The following is a 24,699-nucleotide window of genomic DNA, read 5'->3' as shown; positions in this document are numbered from 1 at the left end:
GCATGAGGATAAAATAGAGGTTATTTACACTTTCATATTTTTATAATTAAGAAAGTACTGGTGATAGAGAGATGGTTCAATGTTCAAGAGCACTTACTGCTTTTGCTGAAGACCCATGTAGGCATTTCTGGTGGTCACATTTGATGGCTCACAACTATTTATAACTCCAGTTGTAGGAAATCTCACACCATCTTCTGATCTCCTAGGACATTTACATATATATTTTATATATATTATACATATATATATATTATATGTGTGTTATACATACATGCACTCAACACACACATATATACATAAAATAATACAAAAAATTAAAGGAAAATTAAAAGTAATATATTGGACCAGAGAAGAGGCTCAGTTATTAAGAGCTTATACTGTTATTCTAGAAGACACACATTCAATTCGCAACACCCACAATTGAAGACTCACAACAACCTATAAGGGGATTATAAGCCATTAGGGGAATCCAACACCTCTAACATTTTATGATATAATGTACTCACATACTCTTGCTCTTGAAATCCATTATACCATTTCAAACTGGAAGTATTATAGAAATTTGATATCAAAATATTTATTTTCCTTTAAAATTTATTCCTATGCACATGATTGTGGAGGTGTCTATGCTATAGTACATAGGTGGAGGTTGTTGGACAACTTACAAACCTATTTTCTATTTCTATTTCTATCTGTGGTTCCCTGTGTTCAAACTCAGGCAAACACATTTACCTACTAAGCCATCTCATTGGTCCATCAAAATATTTCTATTCTTTTTAAATTATAGTTTTGATTATTTAAAAAAGAACACTTGAGTTAGGTAAAATGACCTATTGTCATTCTTTTATACTTGAATTTGTGCCTCAAGTATAGTTTTAGCATTGACCAGGTGTGCCATCTTTTATGAGCATGTCAGAGTCTCATCTTACTCTTAGCTTTTGTTGCTAACCAAGTATATATTTGTGTGTGTGTGTGTGTGTGTGTGTGTGTGTGTGTGTGTGTTGCACTTTCTCTTAAGAGTATATATTGGAAACTACATTAGAAGTACACCCTGGTAACTGACCAGATTTCAAATATAAATCTACATCATTTTAATACATTTATTATATTAATGGATGTTTCTGCTCTAGAATGAATAATTTAAAGCCGATGGAATCAACATAAAAATGAGTTTGTGCGACATTCAACCTGGTGACAATACTGTAGCTTAAAATATAATTCATGAAGTGCTCTGGTCTTCTTATGAAATCTTAAGAAGTCTCACCATCTTACATCTTCTCATCTCTTCCATCTTCTCATCCCTCTTTCATTGCTGCCCTAGACTTTTGCCCAACATGCCAAAGACTAAGAAATAATGTGTAAAAGCTTCTTAACCAGGAATTAATTTCTGTAAGTTATTACAATTAAAACACAGCCTTAGCTAAAAATGAAATAGAGAAGACAAAAGTCCGCTCGACATGAAGAACCTGTATAATCAGATTATCTTAGAAATTAGAAAGCATTATTTTCTGAAAAGATTGAACCATAATCGTAATAAAATTTAGTAAACTTGGAATAAATTTAATTCCTAGTTTAAAAGCAAATATATAAAATGTATGATTTCCTAATAATATATAGATTATGTTACTGTAGAAGGCATGAAGTCTCAAGGACCGCGCACTAGAGAAACCAGAATTGGTAAAGATCTATTCACCAGGAGTGCTGGAGTCGATGTTGTTTGATATCTTAATGATGTTGTTTAATAATGTGATGATCGGAGTTACAGAGACAAAGTTCGTAGCTGTGATGAAAGGATGGACCATTTAGAGACTGCCGTATCCAGGGATCCATCCCATAATCAGCTTCTAAACGCTGACACCATTGCATACACTAGCAAGATTTTGCTGAAAGGACCCAAATATAGCTGTCTCTTGTGAGACTATGCAGGGGCCTAGCAAACACAGGAGTGGATGTTCACAGTCAGCTATTGGATGTATCACAGGGCTCCCAATGGAGAAGCTAGAGAAAGTACCCAAGGAGCTAAAGGGATCTGCAACCCTATTGTTGGAACAACATGATGTACTAACCAGAACCCTGGAGCTCTTGTCTCTAGCTGCATATGTATCGAAAGATGACCTAGTCGGCCATCAATGGAAAGAGAGGCCCATTGGACTTGCAAACTTTATATGCCCCAATATAGGGGAATGCCAGGGCCAAAAGAATGGGAATGGGTGGGTAGGGAAGTGGGGGGCGCTATGAGGGACTTTTGGGATAGCATTGGAAATGTAATTGAGGAAAATATGTAATAAAAATATTAAAAATTAAAAAAAAATAATGTGATGATCTTTTGCTGTTCTGTGGAGCTTGCCTTAACTGAAATGCCCCTGACTCCTGAGCAGTAAATAGAACTGATTATCAGGAAGAAGGTGACAAGGACTTTGCAGGACTTTGCAACTGTGCTCCTTACACACTTCTTCCCTAGCCCCTTAACCTCAGCATCGCTTTTCAGTAACCAGAACCCCTCTTTCCCTAGGGCAAAGCTCACAGGTGTTCTGCAAGACACAAGGGCTTTGCAAGGGATTCATGCCTTGAGCTTCATTGTCATAATTATCAGGAGGGGACTCTCCCCTCACCCTGAAGTTTTATTGTGTTTTCACTAATTAAAAAACAAACTACTTGGGTTCAGACTTTAGAAGTTTTAGCCAGTTGGGCTAACTAAAGTCACGCTGAACTAGATTTCCTTCTTTCCTCTGCCTGGGTTGTTTCCCTGGTGGCCATGACACTTGCAGTGACTCCCAGAGTGTTAGGATACCCTGGGAAATCAAACCTACCCTGTTATGTATTATGTATTTTAACTAGTCTATCTGTGTGACCTAATACATCTTTTAAAAATATTCATGATAGTGTTCAGTTATGTAATAAGAAATGTCCATTTATTTCACTTAAAAATGTTTACACATATATTTGTCAATGCATATTCCTGAATGTTCTTGTGAAAGCCAGAGGTAAACACTTCATATTTTACTTTAATGACTTTTTTTGACACAGGGTTTATAATGGCTATTCTTTGTTATCAACTTGAATACCTCTGAAATGAACTATAACCCGAAAGTCTAGGTATATATGTGAAGGATTTTTTTTTTAATTTGAACATTTGCTGTGGGAAGATCCACTTTTAATTTGGACCTTTTATTGTGGAAAGATCATATATAAAACTTTTGAAGTCTTCAGAAAACTAAAGAAAATGATGCTGCTGACCAGTTGCTCCTAACATACCATGACAAATGGACAAAGAAAAAGTATGCGTTCTGTAATAAAATTAACCTACTTCTAGCACCTCTGCATACAATGGAATCCTTGATAAAACTGACCAGCTCCAAATTCACATAAATATCCTAAAGGTTTCTAACTGTGGCCTGGAAGAGAATCTTCTCTCCAGCAACCAAAGAGCTCAAGTTGCAGAAAATCAAACTAAAATCCTCATTATATAAAGTTGTCTAAATTACAGCAAAATTTCAAATTCAGTTGTTGTCAGCAGCTACAGTAAGGGCATTAACTGAGAAAGAGTGGGCTCCTGTAACTTGGGATGGGACTGTATGTGAGGAACCAAATGAAGTAGGGAACTTTGAGATTCCAGATTTTCAGGAATGTATCTCACTTGAGGGAGTAGTCTCTCCACCTTCAATAGATGTTTTTCCATCCACAACCTCTGAACTACTGGCTTTATTTGCCTTTGATTGAGGAAGTTTACCCTTCATTGTCTGCTACACCAGCAGTGACTTCCTCTGAGGGAGACGTCAGGCTAGACCATACTTAATGTCCCTAAGGGCCTACCATAGTTACCACTCCACTAAACCTCTAACAAATCTTCCATCTAAGCAGGCTCTTAAAGTGGAAATAGAGAGTCCAATATTATTCATAGGGAAACCTGCAGACCATCTCAAAGCTTCCCCAAATAAAAAACATGTACTATATCAAGTATTATATGAATATTCAAAGAATATATTAAAGAAAAATAAGGACATAGAACACTGGATATGTTATTTTAAAATAGTGTAGGGCTGGGGAAACAATTCACTTAAGTACTGAATGCGATCATGAGACTCTGTATCTAATCCCCCAAATCCACATACATAAAATCAAGGGTGGTGACATATACTTGGAATCCCTGTGCTGGAGAGGCAGAGAAAGGAGAATCCCTGAGCTTGCTATCTAGCCTAGCCCAGCCTAGCCTAGCCTAAATGGTAAGTTCTTTTTTTTTTTTTTTTTTTATTTTTATTACATATTTTCCTCAATTACATTTCCAATACTATCCCAAAAGTCCCCCATAGCGCCCCCCACTTCCCTACCCACCCATTCCCATTCTTTTGGCCCTGGCATTCCCCTATATTGGGGCATATAAAGTTTGCAAGTCCAATGGGCCTCTCTTTCCATTGATGGCCGACTAGGCCATCTTTCGATACATATGCAGCTAGAGACAAGAGCTCCAGGGTTCTGGTTAGTACATCATGTTGTTCCAACAATAGGGTTGCAGATCCCTTTAGCTCCTTGGGTACTTTCTCTAGCTTCTCCATTGGGAGCCCTGTGATACATCCAATAGCTGACTGTGAACATCCACTCCTGTGTTTGCTAGGCCAAATGGTGAGTTCTAATTCATTGAGGATGCTGCTTCAAAACAAGATTAATGACACCCTAGAAATGACAGTAAAGTTTCAACTCTGGTTAGCACATAGATACATATGAAGTGGTATGCATCTTCACACACACACACACACACACACACACACACACACACACGCACAATGAAGGTTATATAACTAAAGTGATAAACATAAAAGACTTTAGTAATGTCTAATTCAAGTGAAATAGTCAAAAATATTTCTTTCTAATATGACTTCTGTTTAGTCATCTTGTTAGGCACTTACTTTTCACTTCAGCTTAATTTTTTTCCACAGTCATTAGACAATACCTTTGTAATTAAGTAATCATTTTATTTTTAAATAATTTCTGAAGAAAGATTTATGCAGAAGAGTTGTATAAATTATGATAAACAGGCTCAGTTTTTACCCTTATCCAAAGTCAGAAAAATGATGTTACTTTAACCTGTAACAAAATGAGAAAAATATTTACATGAACTTGATTATCCTACATATTATAAGAAGCATATCTCACTGGAGGTAATTTGAAGAGGACAATAAGCTAGGAGTATTTTTGTACAATAAGGTGAATATATGCAAGACCATTTGGCAAATCATTGACAGTTGTAAGAATATTTATATTATTTCTACATAATAAATATATAGTAGGTATATGTACATTCCCTGGAGACAAATTTAGTCACTTTCTCAGATCTCTAATGTCGGTTATATATTTACTTTAGCATACTTCATTCTTTGGGTCTCTGACTGCCACTCACTGCACATTGTAGGATTCCATGAAATCAGAGCTTGGGACCTTTAAATCACAGGTTCTCTTTCTACTCACATTACTGCAATGCTTCCCACCATAGCAAGTGGTCACTTTCACTGTGTCCTTAGTTCTCATTGTGAAGTGTAAAACAATTAATGCATACATTTATGTACATTTTTATGTCAAGGACAGGATCTGCTTGCTCAGATTAACTTTACTGATGACTTTCTTTGAATTTGAATATTGTCAAATGCCCTTCGCTCAATTCAATGTACCTTCTCTCTCAGATCACAGCTCTTTGATTGCCAGTGCATCTAAGGGCATTCATTACATATTGCCTACATATTACTTCTCTTTCTGTTTGAGTTCATTACAGCAGTATTTGAGAGTACAGAACTAATTCATTCTCTTCCCTCTCTCTTCCTTTCACCCTCTCTTTCCCTCCTTCTCCCTCTCTCTCTCCGTCCCATATCCCATTTCTATGCCTCTCTATTGCAAACATCATCACCCTAGAATCAACGTTCCCATGACTAGATCCCGTGATCTAACTGCTAAACTAGGTTCTACCAAGCAAATTATTTTGGGTTGTTTTTAGATTCATTACATATACCAAATTATCACTATTAAAACACTACATGCTTAAGGCCAAAATTGGTGGCACATGCCTTTAATTCCAGCACTCTGTAAATAGAAGCAAGTCAGTCTCTGTGAGTTTGAGACCAGCCTAGTCTACCTTGAGAGTTCAAGACAGTCAATGCTAAATAGTGAACATTTTAGAGAGAGAGAGAGAGAGAGAGAGAGAGAGAGAGAGAGAGAGAGAGAAGGAAAGAATGAAGGAAGGAAGGAAGGAGAGAAAGAAAGAAAGAAAGAAAGAAAGAAAGAAAGAAAGAAAGAAAGAAAGAAAGAAAGGAAGAAAGGAAAGAAAGAAAGAAAGAAAGAAAGAAAGAAAGAAAGAAAGAAAGAAAGAAAGAAAGAAAGAGGAGGAAGGAAGGAAGAAAGGAAGAAAGAGAAGGAAGGAATAAAAGAAAGAAAAAGAAGGAAGGAAGTGGGAAAGTGAGACAGAGAGAGGGAGGGAGAGAGAGAGACAGAGACAGAGAGAAAAAAGAAAGAGAGAAAGGCCAACAGATTGAATGTTTGCCTTTCGGGTAGTGACAAGTACCCAGTTAAGAACCTTAGTACAGATTTGATCACTTTCTGGCTTCCCACAATTCCTTTACTTATCAAAGATGGACCAAAACAAGAAAAAGTATGTAAATTGATTGATTGCAATAGCTGCATATTAAGAGGCAGAACTATTAGCAGACAGAAAGGTATCAAATAGCATGCTACCTATGTTGCAAGTCCTTGGTCTATATTATTGAAACATATAATTAGCTCCTGCCACATCTAGCTGTTAATTTGTAATCCAGGAAAGTTCACCACAGTTCTCCTTTTTAAATGGAAAAAAAAAAGCAAAGTTTTTAACTAAATTTAGCAGTCTCTGGGTACTTTCCATGTGTTGAATACGGCACAAGTAAATACTCATCTGTTTTAGTACTAATGCGATTCTGTATATCAAGCAGTGTGAAGATGGTTTTCCCCTATGCAAGCTTCATCAAGTGTCTTATCAACAATGCAAGCTTCAGGCACTTCCGTAAAGTTGAGTTTCGATAAATAAAAGATCCTTGTCGAATTGGTAATCACGCAGGTATTCAAAGTGAAGAGGGGGATCGTATTTTCATTTAATTTCGGTGCCTCAAGATATTTTCCCTTATGGGCTATATTACCATTCTCTGTCTATGTATCCATCTTATAAGAAATCATAGCCACTCTTAATACATTTTAAATCAAGCTTCCCTGGATCTGCCTGTATACTTCCTTCCTTTCTGCAAAGGACTTTTGAATTGCATGAGGGCTTGCTCATTTTACAATGCTCAGATGCTAAAGGACTTACAGAGGTAGAGACACATTGAAATCCCAAAGGCCATTTAGATATTATACTGATTCTAGTAAATTTTCACTGCCATAAGTGAAATTCTATTTCAGTTCTAGGGGATCATTGTTGTTATAAGGCAAAGTTGAGGCTTTACGCTGATGTCTTCCAAACCCATGGCTACTTTCTAAGAAAAAGTGGTGAGAGGTATATCTGACAAACAAACTGACACAGAAAATATGTATCCTGATTACCTTGACTACTATTTGTTGGACCAGATATATCTTAAGCTAAAGTCAGGCAGCTAGAGATCAAATCAAAAGAAATCAATGGGTTTTTATGGAGTATGAAACAGTATTCCATACTTTTCCATACTGGATAGTAGCTAAGTGCCTATACCAACTCCTAACCACAAGACCAGACTCTGGCCACAAGCTGTCTTACAGAGTGGAGAAGGCAGAAACCACAGGAGTTTAGAGAAACCTACCAAGAATCTCCCTGCTAATTGCAGACTTCTGTCAACCACTGGGTCTCTCTAGATGCCTTTGTATGCACTGCACCGCATGCCGCCACATGAGTGCTTATCACTTTTCTGGTGGTAGAATAAATGCTTTTGGCTGAGTATAGTGTAGTAAGTATGAATAAGCTTAGTTCAAGTACTTATTTTTCAGTTGCTAGAGGGTAGAGAAGACAGCGTCTTTAACCGGAACTGGGTGCTCTAGAATGGTAGTCCCTGCTTCTTAGGAAGCTGAGGTATGGGGATTGCAGAGCCAAGGTCAATTATCTACCTCAAATGAAGAGGAATGAAAATATAGATCAGTGATAAAGTAGCAGCCTGACATGTGACATCCCATAGGTTTACTCTCCAGCTCTGTAAGTCTGTTGAAGAAGACATGGGATATTCTGCTCTACCATACTACACCTTATTTCTTTGACATGAGGCATCCTAATAAATTGGAGCTAAACTGGATGCTAGCAAGTTTCAGCCATCTATGTTTCTGTCCCTGTCTCCAGATGCTCTGGGGTTACATAGGCCCATAGGCATGCTCTGTTCTTTGTGGTCTTTCACAGAAGCAGGAGGTAGGTTTACCCCAGTGAGCCTCCGACCTCTGACCCTACAGTGCTGGTGTTATAGACAGATGTGATCCCATCTGTCTTTTTTTTTACATAGGTGCTAGAACTTGACCTAAGGTGTTCCAACTGGTACAGTAAACGCTCTTTCCCATTGAACCATTTCTCCAGCTCCAGCACTGTGTTTACTAGTCATTAAAGTAATAGACATCCACCTTAAAGGAAAATAGAATCGAATTGTGAGACTCCAGAGTGGCTGCCTGTCCTTTGAGATGATGAACAGACCACTGCTTCTTTCTTGTTCAAAACCTTTCTGTCACTTTCGTCTATACCTCCGTGTGTCAGTAATAAACTCATCATGGGCTGATCTGGTCACGTTTTCTTTCCTTGACATACAGAAGACTTTAGAAACAAGCTACCACTTTTATCTATAGCATACCCCCGACACACACACACACACACACACACACACACACACACACACACACACACAGAGACAGAGACAGGGACAGAGAGAGAGAGAGACAGAGACAGAGACAGAGAGACAGAGAGAGATGTGCTGCTATTCGTACTGTAATGACTAGCTTGAATGATCATCTTGCCAAAAATCCAGAATCACCTGAGAAGAGAATCTCAGTGAGGTATTGTCTAGATCTTGTTGTCCTGTGAGCATGGCTGTGAAGGATTTTTCTTAACTGGGTTATTTGAAGTGTGACAACACAGCCCACTGTGGCTAATACCCTTCCCTGCAGAGGGCCTTGGACCCTGTAAGATTAGAGAAAGCTAACCGACTACTAAGCATGCATTTATTTCTCACAGCTCTTGATTATGGATGTGACATGCTTAGCTATTTTAAGTCACTACTGCCTTAACTGCTCTGCTATGATGGAGTACAACCTGAAATTATGAGATAAGATAAACCCTTGCTTGCCTAAGTTTTTCTTTTTGGTCAGGGTATTTTATCACTGCAACAGAGACGAGACTAAGACACAGACCTTAAGGCATGTACTCTTAAAGTCAGCAACTCAACTGCATATAAATAAACCTATAGATTCAGTACTGCTCACAAGTTTAAGTAAAATCTGGTATCTACAAGTTTTATGCCAAGAACTTATAAATGTCACACTTACAAAAAATACCTTCCCCACCCCATATTCACCCCGGAGTCTTCTTAACACGGTCACTTCACTTCTGGCATTCATTTTAACTCAAAGAGAGAAGTCAGTCCAAAGAGCTGGCAAAACAAGCCGAAACGATCTAGATCTTTCTTCTCTGCTCTTACTGCAACAGTGGGAAGAAATTCCTCGAGGAACTGCATCAACTTGTTACGGATAAGCTCTCCTTAGCTGACACCATCCATCGTCAAGGGGTTGGAGTTTGCTCTGCTATGTTCTTTTAAATTGCCTCAGAAGTAATTCCTTCTTGCTTGAATTTCATCAAGTTCCCAGGACTGAACCATGACTTCCCTAGACTGTCTTCATCCTAAATGCATCTATCCGCACAGTGGGTGCTCCAGGGCACTGTACTTTGTGTTAAACCAGCATCCTCCCTTGGTTAGTTAATCATTCACACCAATATGGGATTAGAAACAATACTGAAGTTTATGCCTGTGGTTGTTTTCTAACTCTAGCCTAGGAAAACATAAGCTGAGTGAATAGGCCAACAGATGTGTAAAATATCAATTGTTATACTGTTTACATTGAGGCTTTGCATTATGGAAACAAATTTCAAGCTGCCTGAGGTCAACACAGAATACAAACTCCTTTTTTTAATGCATGTAAATACACACTTCCCTTTATCCAAAATGAATCCACACAAGCTAGTGCAAGCAGCTGCTTGCATGTTATTGCCCACTGCCTTTTCTATTTTAGTATGTTCTAAGCAGTGATTAGGATGCCTGCTGGGGTTTTAGTTGAGCTCATCTGGTTCACAATTTTGAGCACCTACTGGTGCTGTCAGCAGATGGAACATCACCTCTTTCTCCATATATTGTTTTCCCTAGACTACATTGGGCCACCTTGCTAATAAGTAGACTCTAGATAATAGTATGATAGGCAACACTGGCAATTGAGTCCTCCAAAAATTGGTCCCAAGTTGGAGTAAGGAGGGCAAAGGTATGTTGGGAACTAGTCCTAGTTGAAAGCACAGAATAAGAAACAGAATTATTTGTGTCCCAGGTATGTAGGACATCTTCTGAGTTTAAAGATTACAGACTTCTTTGCTACCCCAATACAGAGCAAGCATTAGGCCATTGATATCCTATTAGAAGAGCAGGCTGTTGGACAGAAATAGTAGTCACTTGTAGAATGATTGTACTGATATTGGCTGGGTCCTCCCTTAGAAGAACCTGACCTCAATTCAAAATCCAAATTGAGGTAGAACAGGAGTGAGCCATGAAACACCATCAGCTCACACATGCATAGAGCAGAGGCAGTCTATTCTTCGAGGAGAGTGAGATTTGTAACTATGGTGTCTGTAACACATTAACTTTCTAAACACTTTTATATCCTAGTTTGTAACTCAGCACCACCAAGATAGATGACACCTAATAATTAAAACCACTGACATTGCAATTGGCATGTCCCATCTAACTTCCAGAGTCTGATCCCAGTTTGTTTCTTTGATTCATGAAGGGGGTTCTTGCAATAGTCAAAGCATGGCACAGACAAATAATGATAGAAATAACATGAGGGTCAGCCTACCCCCTAAACGAATGCATTGAACTGTGTGCCACTGATGTTCAGAGGTAGGTGTCTTGAATAGGCACACCCCCTCCAGCTTCATAACCCTTAGCACTGTGATTTGGGAGTACAGAGGAAATGAGCTGGTGGAAAGTGAGTGGGAGGACCTGAAGGTCATGACAGAGGATGAAAGAAGCAAACAAAGAACCCCAGGCAATCAGGAGCCAGAAATGGAGACATCGTGTGCTTGCTGACTCTTCCCCTATGAGGACAATTGCAAGCCTCAGAGACAGAGTGGTAATGGAAAGTGTCCAGGCCAAGAATGCCAGGGCAGTGCTGTACTAGGGACATCAAGAAAAATGGTAGTAAGTCATAGTCACAGGGACTGTATTTCAAAATAAATAAATAAATAAGAGATACTTTTAACCATGCTGACAAATGCATTTAAGACACACATATGGACATACTTATAGAGACAGTCATTTATTAATCGATTCTGGCCTGAGGAGGATGGAACACTTGGTCCTCCATGTGTCCCTGCAGTTTCCATAAGGGATGTTAACCAGGCACAAGAAAAGTACAGTTTGGAGAGGTGGGGTGTGGGGGAGTGGGAGAGAGGGAGGGAGAGGGATAGAGGAAAGAGGAGAGGGATGGGGGAGAGAGAAGGAGAGAGAGATGGGGTAAGGGAAGGGAGGGGTATATAGTATGTATATAATAAGCATATGGCTACTATATTGACTACACTATTATGTTTGTGGCATTTTGTGCTGCTTTAGGAACAGGGATCCTATGAAAAAAACATACAAATAACTGGATGGAGGCGGAACGCTGTGGTAATGTCCTTGCACAGCAGGTGCAGGGTCCTGGGTTCAACCACTAGCCTAAAATATATGTGTATTTACACATATACACATGAAATTCTTACTTGTATATATGTTACAGTTTATACGCGGAGTGTGTTTGTTTTGTGCATCTTACAAAACTATTAAGGTTTAAAGAATAGGGTTTATATTTTATATTTCCCTAAATCTCTTTTGCCAAACCCAAATGTGTGGCATTTCAAATAATAACTAAGTTGTCCTGAACTGAATAATTTTATCATACTAGTTCCTTCAAATTAAAGGCTATTTTCTAATAGCCTTTGTCAATTTTAGCAGTGTAAATTCTCTCATTTCAACACCATTTTGTGAATTCCCACTATGTACCAAGTGCTGGGCTACATATTCTGAAATTATCTGAAACAACAAAGGGCTATGTTGATATCCGTTAGAGACATTTTACATCCATCAAGTACTTTATGATTTGAATTGTGTTTCTGAATCTACTCCTACTTCTGGCTTTATTTATTTTGTGTTCTGCACAGGCCAACTGCAGTGAGATGTAGTCAACAAATACTTGCTAGAAGGATAGAATCCTCAATGCCCAGAAGCCCCTCCCTCTTTGCTTTTCTATCCCCTTAACTATTATAAGGTTTAGATGACATTACGGTCACACAGTATATTCAATGAACACATTAAACCATAGAGCTTGATATATTTTGGCCACTGTGTACATCACTCCACAGAATGTTTCTAACACTCTCAAAAAATTGCTCTATTCCACTCCCCAGTTATTCTTCCCCTGGAATTTGTCTTGAGCTCAGCATTCAATGCTCTGCTTCCCACTGATATACTTTTTCTTTTGTAGAATTTCATGTAAATGGACTCACGTGTAGCATGGACTCTCCTTCACTTCCTTCACTCACTATATACTTTTTAATTGATGCTAAATTGTGGCGTGATTCCCTGGTTTGTTCCTTTTTGTCTCTGATGAGCCTTATTAGATTATATTCACTGCACATTTATTTAGTCACATAAATGGACCAAAATTAAGTTCATCTCCAATGCGGAACAATTTTGAAACAATTTCTAGCATCATTCATGTAAATGTTTGGGATGAAGTCACTCTACCTGTTGAATGTAAAATTGAATGGAATTTTTGGAAAGTTGCTAAGCATAAGATTACTTTGGAAATGTAAACGAAATAAATACCTAATTTAAAAAAAGATTACTTTAATAAGAAACTATGAAGATGTAGTTCATAGAAATATCTGTACCACTATGATAATGTTTAAGTAAGAAAGACAATTCAGGAAATACACACGATAAGACATAAATTCATTCAAACTGTCTCCATGCTGACACACAGTCTTTGCATTCGCTGGTCCCTTTACCTCAAACAGTGAACTCTGCCCTAGTTTATTGACAGAGAAAGATAAATTTGTCTCTTTTCCTATTACCTTACACTTACATCTGCTCTCATAGGTATAAATGAAGCTGGATCCTTTTATAGTTCTGGTTTACAAGTGATTGCTGAATTTCACTTTAGGGAGCAATTTTGCTAAAGGAGATGATGGTTTAGAACATGATAATGGGAAAGAAAATTAAGACGATGAAATAAGCACTCAGATTGATCTTCGGGGCCCCAGTTCTCTCCATCAGAGAAGGAGACATAATAAAAATGCTATCTAGCTCTTGTCATGTCATGTGAATTAAGACTTAGGAGTTTCTTAGTGGAAAACATTTTATAACTGGTAACATTTTTCAGTGAATTCATTGAAATGCCATCTTCTAAGAAATCCATTTCGAAAAGAATTGTACAGACTGAAAATTACCGGGTAAATTGGAGAGAAATGTTTCTTCAAGTCAAAAACTTCACTTGTATTTTAGCTCCTTGAGAAGTGCACATAGCCTCACTCTGGAGTGCTTTTCTTTGAAAGGTGGTGTGGGGAGGTCTCACTGCTGAGATCTGCAACCAGTGCCTGACAAGTAGCAGGGGTGGCATCCCAAGGCCCTGTGACATGGAAGGGCAGGTTCTATGTGCAGAGAGCTAGAGACACTGCAGTTACTAGAATTAGAAGTTCATCGCTTAATTTAGAAAGGAAAGCTTACAGTCCTTGTTACACAGTGAAAAGTACGCAAGGTGCAAGTGCAGCCTTAGATTTCTCGTCTATACTTGGTCATTTGTAGTTAATTCTCCAAGAGAAATACACTGTGGGTGAAAGTAGACTCTTCTCTATGAATAATTCTCTCCTTCCTTCTCTTTCTGTCTTCCATCTTTCCATTGAGTCAGAGTCTATGTAGCCTTTGGTGGGCCTGATACACACTAAATAGTCAAAGGTGGCCCTGAACTCAGGGCAGTCCTTCTGCCTCAAGACTCTCAAGTGCTGAGATTTCATGCATACATTGCCATTCCTGGCTTCCATGAAAGTTGTCAGATGGGCGAAATGTGTCGGTAGGCTGTACTTCTCCTCTTTGAAATACTTCAAAACTGTGCCATGGCACCTTTGGTTCATGTGGTACCCTCAAAAGCATCATTTGCTCCCCATGCCTGTCACTAGTCCCTTCAGGACATCAGTGCCTTTCTGGTGATGATGACACTTTTATGTCTGCTGCAAGGAAATGTGATGATGTGATATTGCTTGGAGCATTTTCAGCTGTTCATATGACTAACAAACGAGTTAACAAGCATCAAAATGTACATATATACATATATATATATATATATATATATATATATATATATATATATGAGTGTGTGTGTAAAAACACACACACACAAAGAAATACCATGTACTCCTGAAACTGAGAGTTTGGAATTTAGTTTCAGGGATTGGCATTGTTACTATCTATAGAAAAAAAAAAAAAACAATAAAAATTTCCTAATCCCACTAGATTTTATGTTTATGAGATTTGTTAAGTGAAATATTAAACTACTGTTTTTTTTAAAGATAATTGTCCATTTTCTTCAGAGTGATTTCTGATTCATAAAACATTATTTTTTAAACTCCATGCTTCTATCTATCATAAAATATACCAGGCTGTTCTTAAATCAAGAAGTAACCGTTTTACTTAATATTAGTTATATGGTGGTGGTGCTGGTGGTGTATGTGTGTGGGGGTGTCTATTGTTGTATATATGTGTCTGTATGCCTAAACAGGGATTTTGATCATTTGGAGCTAGAGTTACAGGTAGTAATGAGCTGCCCAGTGTTGCCACTAGGAACTGAACTACAGAAGTCTTCAAGTGTAGCAAATGCTTTCAATGACTGAGTCATCTCCTCTGACCCAAACCTGCATTTTAATGGCTATTAAAGAAACAAAAATACACCAAGGTTCTTTTTCTTTTTTCTTTTCTTTTCTTTTCTTTTCTTTTCTTTTCTTTTCTTTTCTCTTCTCTTCTCTTCTCTTCTCTTCTCTTCTCTTCTCTTCTCTTCTCTTCTCTTCTCTTCTCTTCTCTTCTCTTCCCTTCCCTTTCCTTTCCTTTCCTCTTCTCTTCTCTTCTCTTCTCTTCTCTTCTCTTCTCTTCTCTTCTCTTCTCTTCTCTTCTCTTCTCTTCTCTTCTCTTCCCTTCCCTTCCCTTCCCTTCCCTTCCCTTCCCTTCCCTTCCCTTCCCTTCCCTTCCCTTCCCTTCCCTTCCCTTCCCTTCCCTTCCCTTCCCTTCCCTTCCCTTCCCTTCCCTTCCCTTCCCTTCCCTTCCCTTCCCTTCCCTTCCCTTTTCTTTTCTTTTCTTTTCTTTTCTTTTCTTTTCTTTTTAGAAAACAAGGATGTGTTTATCCCAAGGCAAATAGTTGTTACTAAAGTCCAGAAACAAATGCTCATATTCAAAAAGGAAACTTGAACTTTTCTATACAAAAGACAAAGTCACAAATCTATATATCCAACTAATCCATGGAAGTGGTTCCTGGGTGAGCTATAGCAAAGGTGGAATCCTGTGGTTTTCAGTTGTCATCTTCAGTATTCTTAACCTTGGGGTCTATTAAGGCTAGAGATCTTCCCAGCTTAGTGAGAAGTTTAGCCTACTGTAGAATGTTAGGTTGACTGTAATAGTTAAGGTACATGACTACCAGCAGCCATAGCACAAGCTAAGACAATTTTGGTAATAGATGCTATACAAAATTTTTAGTTATTTCTTCTTCCATTGCCAAAACACTTGTGTTTTAGTTTCCAGGAAACTGAAGGTCTTCTTTTTGTTTTATTTCTGTTGGTTCTGATATTATTAGCTATTGAATTCTCTCTAACATAAAATAATAACTATTCCTATTTTGGTAGTGTGGGAGAAATTATTAGAAAATATGTAAATAAGGCCGGAAAACCTGGTTCATTAGGAAACTCAAAGCTATTAAAAAGCTATAAGAAAAACGAGAACATTAAGGCACAGACAAAGATATAGTATTTTATTTAAAGCCAAATTTTATATTAAACATGTGAGGAAATGAGGAAAGTATGAAGTTACTTAAGTGGACAAAATAGATAACATTATTTGATGATGTTATCAATCTTGGAATCTTTGTTGTCTTGTATTAGAATACTTACATAATAATGTTGGCCAGAAAATGTCTTAAAATTTCTCAAGAATTTAATTCAGATTTTAGCTAGCTATGCTGATTATTACTAGTTGACTTAGGTTATGTTGAAGATTAAAAGATGATGTATGTATATAAGTACATACATCAATGCCACAGAACTTTAAGAAGGTCAAATTATGCATTCTCAAAATACAGAAAGATGATTCGATGCAATCACACCTATAAGAGAACTGTATGTTTTTAGGAAACTAAACACATTTGAACAAATTCCAAATTTCTAAATAGTGAGTACTATACACTCGCTTAAAGGAGTCTACCTATAGAAATCAAACTGAAAAAAATCTCTGACAAATATTCAAAGTAAATTATAAATACATGGTGATCAAATAGTCTTGAAAGCCAATTAGAAGTTCTACCAGATTATTAGTGTTTATTCTATTGGAACCAAATAAGATTTAAAATATGTTTTTGCAATTCATACCAGGCTACCTTCTGTATATTAGGCTATTCAAGTGATCTTTAAATTATTGTCCAATTCTACCTTAAAGAGCACTGTCATAGAATACATGCAATTCATATCATCTGGAGTTACTGTCATTTCTGGGCTAAGTCCCATGGAAATTCATAACTTAGAAATGAAAGTCGCAGGGATGCAACTGCCATCACAATACCGATGCAGTGGCCATAAATATTTCATGAACATTGCATGGGCCAGGGCAGATCTCCATTTTCATGAGTTAGAATTTGTACAGCTAAGTCTCCCGATTTTACTATTCATAATGCACAGTGTGCCCCACAGAGCATTCCATATAGTGCTTTTTAATATTTATGTTTAATGAAGAAATTACTGTTCTGAAAAGTGAACAAGCTATGCCAAAGATTTCTTGTTGAAAGTGTTGAGTTTGGTTCAACTGAAATAACAATCAACAGAAGTGATCTTGCTGACATATCTCAGCATATAAACACATACTTTTGAGAGCAATGTGGAGTGACAAATCAAAGCATCCTAAAACCAAGTGAAAAGGTTTTTTTTTAAGGTTATAACATTAAAACTGTTCATTTTAGACAAACTCAAAAGGTTAAAATACCAAAAACAACTTTCTTTTAAAATACATAAAAACACTAATTACAAATGAGATACTTGCTGACTACTTTACAGTTAAATATATGTCTGTATTTTCTGGTTTCTTTTGTATCCAAAAATTTTAACTTGCAAAGATAATATTACCAAGTTCAATAATGAATTACTGTTGCATATTTTAAGGAAATTTATCTAAGCATGTTATCAGTGCCTGTCAGAATAAATTTTGCATTCAACATAATGAATAATAATAAAACACTATTGAGTGTATAGAAATCAAAGAAATTACTACCAAAAGTTATGTCAATGGGAAGGGTGGGTATACACTTCTCAATAATACTTGTCCCGGGAGAAAAGAAAAGCTTGAAAAACTGTAGAAAATAGACATAGGAAAATGTCTGCTTTTTATTTTTAAAAAGAGGCATTTTGATATTGTCTTTCTTCTTGTCATTTGATCAATCCTTTCAAAGAAAAGAGTATTGAAACCCTTCTCTTTTCTTGGTAACTCTTAGAAAAGCAAGCTAACATCTCGGAGCAGCTCATGTGCAAGCCAAGGCTGATAACCCGTTTTAGCATATGAGTAAATTGCATCCAAGTGGATGAGTAGGTCACTGAGTTTTTTTTTTTTGAATACACTTCAACAAGAGTCAGTCTTCTGTAGTGAAAATAACAGACTTCACACTGGATACCACTCACCAGTTCAAATATATATTTTTAGGTTTCCACTAAGGAAGATCCTAGAAATTCTACTGTGTTTCCTGAACTTAGATCCACACATTTATATTGTGTTCCTGAGACTATTTAACTGAAATGAGACACGTTTTTCCCCATTTGTTTCTTTATAATTTTATTTTCCAAAGACTCCATTGAGAAATTCAACCTTTCCAGAATGGATTTGGATTATCCCTGTACTGAATGAGCTTTTGAGGGGGGAATCTGAGGAGTGTATCAGGCAGTTTCTGGTCAACTTTACTTGTCTTGCACATGCCCTGCCTTGATATTGTTTCGGGACACACTTTGATCACAGTTAGTTAATTAGGTCCTATTTTTATCTGACCTATTTGAACAGGATCCAGAGCTGGTGAGGAACATCTGTCGCTGGGTTAGGCAAGCTGTTCGGGTTCCATTTTTTGCCAAGTTGACCCCAAATGTCACTGATATTGTAAGCATCGCAAGAGCAGCAAAGGAAGGTAAGAGCCGAGAGTGTTATCGGTTCCCAGTTACCAACACTTCCACAGTGGTGTAGTTATGCTGAAGTAGACTCTTTCCACATATAAATATTATGCCCATATTCATCTTTAAAGAAATATTAAAATGTATTACTTGATTTTGTAAATCTATAAGACATATACCTGGTTTTGAAATAAATTTTACACATCTTAACATGCATGAAATATGAAACAAATCTACACTCCCAGAAGAGACCTCAAAAGTTAAAGATGTCAGCATGTACCAACTAAGTAACAGCTTTTGCATCTGTCATAAGGCTGAAAAAAAAACAGCCACATGCACAATGAGATTACTTATGTGACCCTTGCATTTGTTAGAAGGAAGCCTAATCAATGTCTTACATGCTTTCACAATAAGCATCTGTTCAATGTAGTCATGAGAAAGCTTTATCAATTGGACTTTCATTCCACACTAATAGAACCCTGACTTGCAAAGACATTGTAAATTACCCAAAAACTCACACTGGTTGGAAAACCTTTTCACCAAAACACCCATCTAATAATTATGAAATGGAAGCCATAGTCACTAAAACTTTAAAACACATCTGACATGCAAGCATACCTGGAATAGTGAAGTAAATGTAGATGTTTGAGGTTAAGAAATTCTGGGTTGCATGGGCCTGAATGGGTTTCAACTACTCTTTCTTCAAGATCTACAGATGATATTCACATGCTTTTCATAGGTGGAGCAGATGGTGTAACAGCCACCAACACTGTCTCGGGCCTGATGGGACTGAAAGCTGATGGTACACCCTGGCCTGCTGTGGGCATTGGAAAGAGGACTACATATGGAGGGGTGTCAGGTGGGTTTGGCTCTTTCTTTCCATTCTATTTCTTCAGACTTTGCTAGAAGTCAAGACAGTAGGAACAATAAAGAGTGTCGTGTGTCCTATGATCTTATATTCTGACATAACTTGCTACTGATAACTCTTCCTGTTATGGTAGAACAAATTAACTATGAGGCTCCGGTCACTACTGGATGAGATGAAAGAATACCAGAAAAGGACCATGTTTCCTCCCTTCTCCTCTGATCTCTGCTTTCTTCAGAGTTTCTCAATAGCATGGCTACATTGCCCCTTATTATTAAAAGCTAACACCACAGCCTTTTGAAGGAAAAAAAAGTTCCTCAAATATAATACCTTTTCAATAATCTCAAATCAGGTTCTACCCTTCCTAGACTTTTAATATTATCTGTTGTATTGAAAACACCGTGATTTTGCAACTCAGAACAAACCATTAAAGCCCAGTGTTTAGTTTCAGCTGATGAGACAGTGGACTGACTCCGCACTTCTGCATGTGTTTTCTCTCATCCTCTTCCACTTGCACTTGAAAAAAAAGAGAGAACTTTACTTCCAAGGTCCCTTCTGGTCTTGTTGCCCTCCACACTCTGTTGCTGTGACAACATGAACTCGGCCTTGCAGAGAGACAATGCCGGGAGGTTCTTGACTGTACTGATATGGGGATTAGTTTCCTTGGTGATAGAGGAAATTGGTAAATATACATAAAAGAATGGTTCAAGAAAGGCATTGCTGAATCATACCAAAATGCACTTTCAGAAGAGGATGGAGAGCCAGAGCCTTTGCAGTGCTGAGAGAAGTCTGCTGCAAGGTTAAAGCCTATCCAGGAGCAAGGGAAAAGGACAAGGACATGGGCTATATTAGGCTTTTAATTGAAGACTTGAGCCACTGTATCTGAAGGAGGAAGACTGACCCTGCAGCTCCTGATTAGCCCCTGTACCATCAAACAGAGCCTTAACCAGTACTGTAATATGGAATAGCACAGGCTGTGTTAGCAAGGGCCCTGGAAAGAGTAGAGAGACTCTGGAGTTGGGCCTTAACGTATGCTACATTTTCTGTCAGCTCATTTCAATTTTTCTTCCAGCCTGTCATGTTGACAGCAAGAGAATAAAGGAGGTCACAGAGGGTGCTGGGCATTAAAAATTAATAAAAGAACTATTGAGGTAGTATTTTATATAAGTAACACCATTCACGTTTTCTCATTTAAACTGCAATCTCTGAATAGTTTCCCCTGCTATAACTCAGTCTAATAAAACTATGAAATTACCGCATTAGAAAGAATCTTTCATGTTTCAGTCTTTAAGCATACATACACTGAACACAAGCTGTACCTCAGGGCCTGTTAGCATTTTCAGGAAACTCCATTTCTGAGATTTATAAATACATATATAAATATTCGCTTGGGCTATAAGCTCTGCTAAGCTGAGGTTGGAACTCTCATTTTAAACAACAGAAATATCCCTCACATTTTTAAGGGGCTGTCCCTCATTTCTAATAGATTCTATATTAAATTCATCCACACTACACAATTTGTTTTGAAAATAGCCTTTCTCCATATGGACAAAATGAATACAGTCTTTCTCTGTTAAAGAAATGCTTGCTATAGTTGAAAAGAAATAGTAACAGAAAAACAGCTTAAACTGGAAATGATAAGATGTTCTAGGGCCGGAGCAAGTGCTATAACACAGTATCTTCAGCTTGTATCATACAAAACCTAGCCTTGTAAAACTGCTAAAAAAAAAAAAAAATATTCTGCTTTCAAGTTCCAGCTAAATTGTTTTGCTGCTCTGTTAGATGTAGTTGTCAAAAATTCAAACTAGAATGTAGAAAACAACATAAAGTATGCTGGATATTTCTATAAGATTAAAAACAATGGTGCCACACATGGCTAGTATCTCCTCAGAGTTTTTTTTTTTTTTTTTTCAAAACACCATAGTGTCAGTGTTTATCAACTATTTGACCTGAAGTTTCACCACGAAGAGCTGAATAATAGTTTGAAGTAACCACCTAACAGTATGTAACTATACTGCCAGAGAAGGGTGCTTTCAATATATTACCCAGTTCATTATTCAAGCGTTATATTTAGTTCCAAATCTGTTTTTCTGGAATTGGAAATAGAAGTTATGTGTTGCTAAAAATATTATTTTTAAGAGAAAAGATACCTAGCTGGTATATTTCAAATTTTCTCTTTAAATTTCTTTTAATGTTTTATTTATTTATTATGTGGATGTATATCTAAGTGTGGATTTATTCAAGTGAGTGCAGGTGCCTGAAGAGATTATAAAAGGTCATCTAACCCCTGAAAGTAGAGTTTCTGTGGTTGAGAGCCTCCAGCTATGGGTGCTGGGAACACTCACGTCCTCTACAAGAGCAACGTACCTGTGTTCAACTATCGTTCTAGGTCATAGTTAAGTATTCTTCCTTTTTAAATTTTTATTATTTTGAGAATTTTGTACAATGTGTTTTGATCCTATTTATGGCCTCTGCACCTGAAAACCACCCAACACTTTGTATTTTTGTTGTTGTTTTTTGTTTTGTTTTTTGTTTTTTGTTTTTTTTTTCGAGACAGGGTTTCTCTGTATAGTCCTGGCTGTCCTAGAACTCACTTTGTAGACCAGGCTGGCCTTGAACTCAGAAATCTGCCTGCCTCTACCTCCCGAGTGCTGGGATTAAAGGCGTGCGCCACCATGCCCAGCTGTATTTTTTTTTCTTAAAGAAAAATCTATCTAGATTTAGTCTATCCAGACTAAAATTTCTTGAAAGTATAGTCTTCCACTGGATCATGGTCCACTTACCAGGGTCTCTACTCTCAGAGAAAATCTCTCTCTCTCTCTCTCTCTCTCTCTCTCTCTCTCTCTCTCATTCTCTCTCTCTCTCTCTCTCTCTCTCTCTCTCTCTCTCTCTCTCTCTCTCTCTCTCTCTCTCTCTCTCTCTCTCTCTCTCTGTCTCCCCCCACAACTTACAATTGCCCATAGCTCCTGGGCCAGTGGTAGGGTTTCATGCCATGTAGCCTCTTTGTGCTGGAACTTGGTCTGCCTCAGGCTTGCACAGGTTTGGGGCATGCTTTTGTAACCATTGAAAATTCATGTATGCAGCTGCTTTGCTGTGTCAAGAAGACCCTGTTTCCTTGTAATTGTTAACTCCTGCCTCTGGCTCTTAAACCCTTTCTTCAGTGATGCCTGAGTCCTGGGATTAGGGGCTGTAGTATGTTCCATTTATGAAACAAAGGTCAGTAATGCCCATTGGGAAGATAGACTCAGCTAAGGAATGTCAATCAAATTGAGTTGTTTCTCACATGATTATTTTGGGTTCTAAAGCACCTTTTTTCAAATATTGTATTCTAATCATGTATGTGCTATAGAATTACGTTTAATGATGATAATCAACATATTTTAACATTTTATTTTTTGATCATGTGTGGGTGCATTAGGCTGCATACCTAAGTGTAGTGGCTATAGAGTTGTTGAAGATCTAAGATCCATTGATGCTGGAATTGCAGGCTTTTGTGAAGCTCCTGACATGGGCGCTAGGAACTGAACCAGGATCCTCTGCAAGAGCAATATGTGCTCTTAATCTCTCTGACCCTTGCAATCGCCATTTTAAAAAACTGGGGCAAATTCTGCAATGTTTTGCATAGAGCTATAATAAGTGTTATTGGTCTATTTCTTTCTTAAGTGTACATGCATGATATTTTATATATATATATATATATATATATATATATATATATATATATATATATAATGATATGAAATGTGTTTTATTGTGGCTTAGGTCAAATTCCTTTGCAGTTATAATGTTCAGACAAAAGTACATTTCTTAAGCAAAAGGGGTCAGTAGGCCTGTAATTTAGATAATGTCTGCTTGTTCCCATTTAAAATACACCAGGAGAAGGATTTTGTACTCATTTCTAAGGACTGGTCCTCAGGCTTGCAATTTTAAATCCTGCATGTTTTCCAAACCTACCTGTCGATGAATGGAATCAGAATGTAGATGGGGCTCAAGGCCATGATCTTAACTCATAGAGGGATGACTTAATAAACAGAAAGTCAATCATGACGCAAGCACCCAGCAAGACTCATGCTTGTAGGAGTATATAAAAGGCTGGATTGTAGATCAGGTGATTAAACAGTGAGGATGGAATCAGAAGAAGTCGTGTTTAATATGCATAAGAAATATTGTCTCTTGAAACTAGGATAACTGATTAAGCTCCGTGACTTACAAGTGTTTCTGTTTAAATCATTGACATAAGTAAATGAGAAGGTGCATAGAGAAAAAGGCATTTGCCCAGAACCCACATGGTAGAAAAGAGATTCCATGCATGTGTGCAGTAGCATTCAAGTCATGGCCCTATATGCACCATAAATAAATAAGTGTAAAACGAATTAATTGATTGTAAACACTAATTGTTCTCTACATTTCAATGGATAGTATAGAAAAATACTCTTAAGTTGTTATCAAGTAATGTTCTTATTTCTAAAATATAGGTAGGAATCTTGCTATATCACATAGCTAATTCATGTATTAACACCCAAGGAACTAGGGGTGTATGTGTGTGTGTGTGTACAGGAACAATCATGCCATAGTGCATACATGAAGATTAGAGAACTACTTGAAAAAGTCTGTTCTCTTTCACCATATAGGACTCAGAGATTGCACTCAGGCACCCAAGTTTTGTGGCACATGCCTTTCCCTACTCTGAGCCATCTGACCAGTCCAAGACTTTGAATATTAACTTCACTCTGAATATAAAACTTACACTAGTTTTAAAGATAGTTACTTAGGCTAAACTATAGGGTTGATATAACTTAGCGGAGCCCATACTGTCACTGGATACTTCATAAGTACAAATGCAGTGTAACCTAACTTCACCACAAACTTAAGTTTATTATGATGGTGTGCCAGTAACTATTTGTGCAAATCTGGAAAGACAGTAAAACATGCAATAGATTGGAAACTCAAAAGTTTTAGTTATCCTTTTCTTTAAGTAACATTTTTCAAACATACCAGATACTACTGATTTTGGCAGATCACTTTAAGACCTTATATTATATAGCACAATTACATCATAAAATTCAGTGTTGGTATTTTTTATTAGGAAGTAGTCATTAAAGGGTTGGATTTTTAAAAAATGTACCAATCACATGATTACTGATGCATAAAAGCCTTAGAAAAACACACCTACTATCCGTCA

General features: G+C 37.4%; 1 protein-coding gene across 2 annotated transcripts in view; it reads left to right on the top strand.

The window, feature by feature from the left end:
* Nucleotides 1–24,699, top strand: part of Dpyd (dihydropyrimidine dehydrogenase) — an 899,256-nt gene that overhangs the window by 625,388 nt on the left and 249,169 nt on the right. For both annotated transcript variants that reach the window (XM_021158977.3, XM_085835556.1), the window contains exons 17-18: nt 18,549–18,669; nt 19,392–19,511. In XM_021158977.3, the coding sequence (XP_021014636.1) occupies nt 18,549–18,669; nt 19,392–19,511 (241 nt within the window). The remainder of the gene's footprint in view (nt 1–18,548; nt 18,670–19,391; nt 19,512–24,699) is intronic.

This window comes from Mus caroli, unplaced genomic scaffold (genome assembly GCF_978045245.1).
Source record: "Mus caroli unplaced genomic scaffold, Mus_caroli_1 scaffold_3, whole genome shotgun sequence".
Lineage (NCBI taxonomy): Eukaryota > Metazoa > Chordata > Mammalia > Rodentia > Muridae > Mus > Mus caroli.
This window is presented reverse-complemented; position numbering and strand designations above follow the sequence as displayed.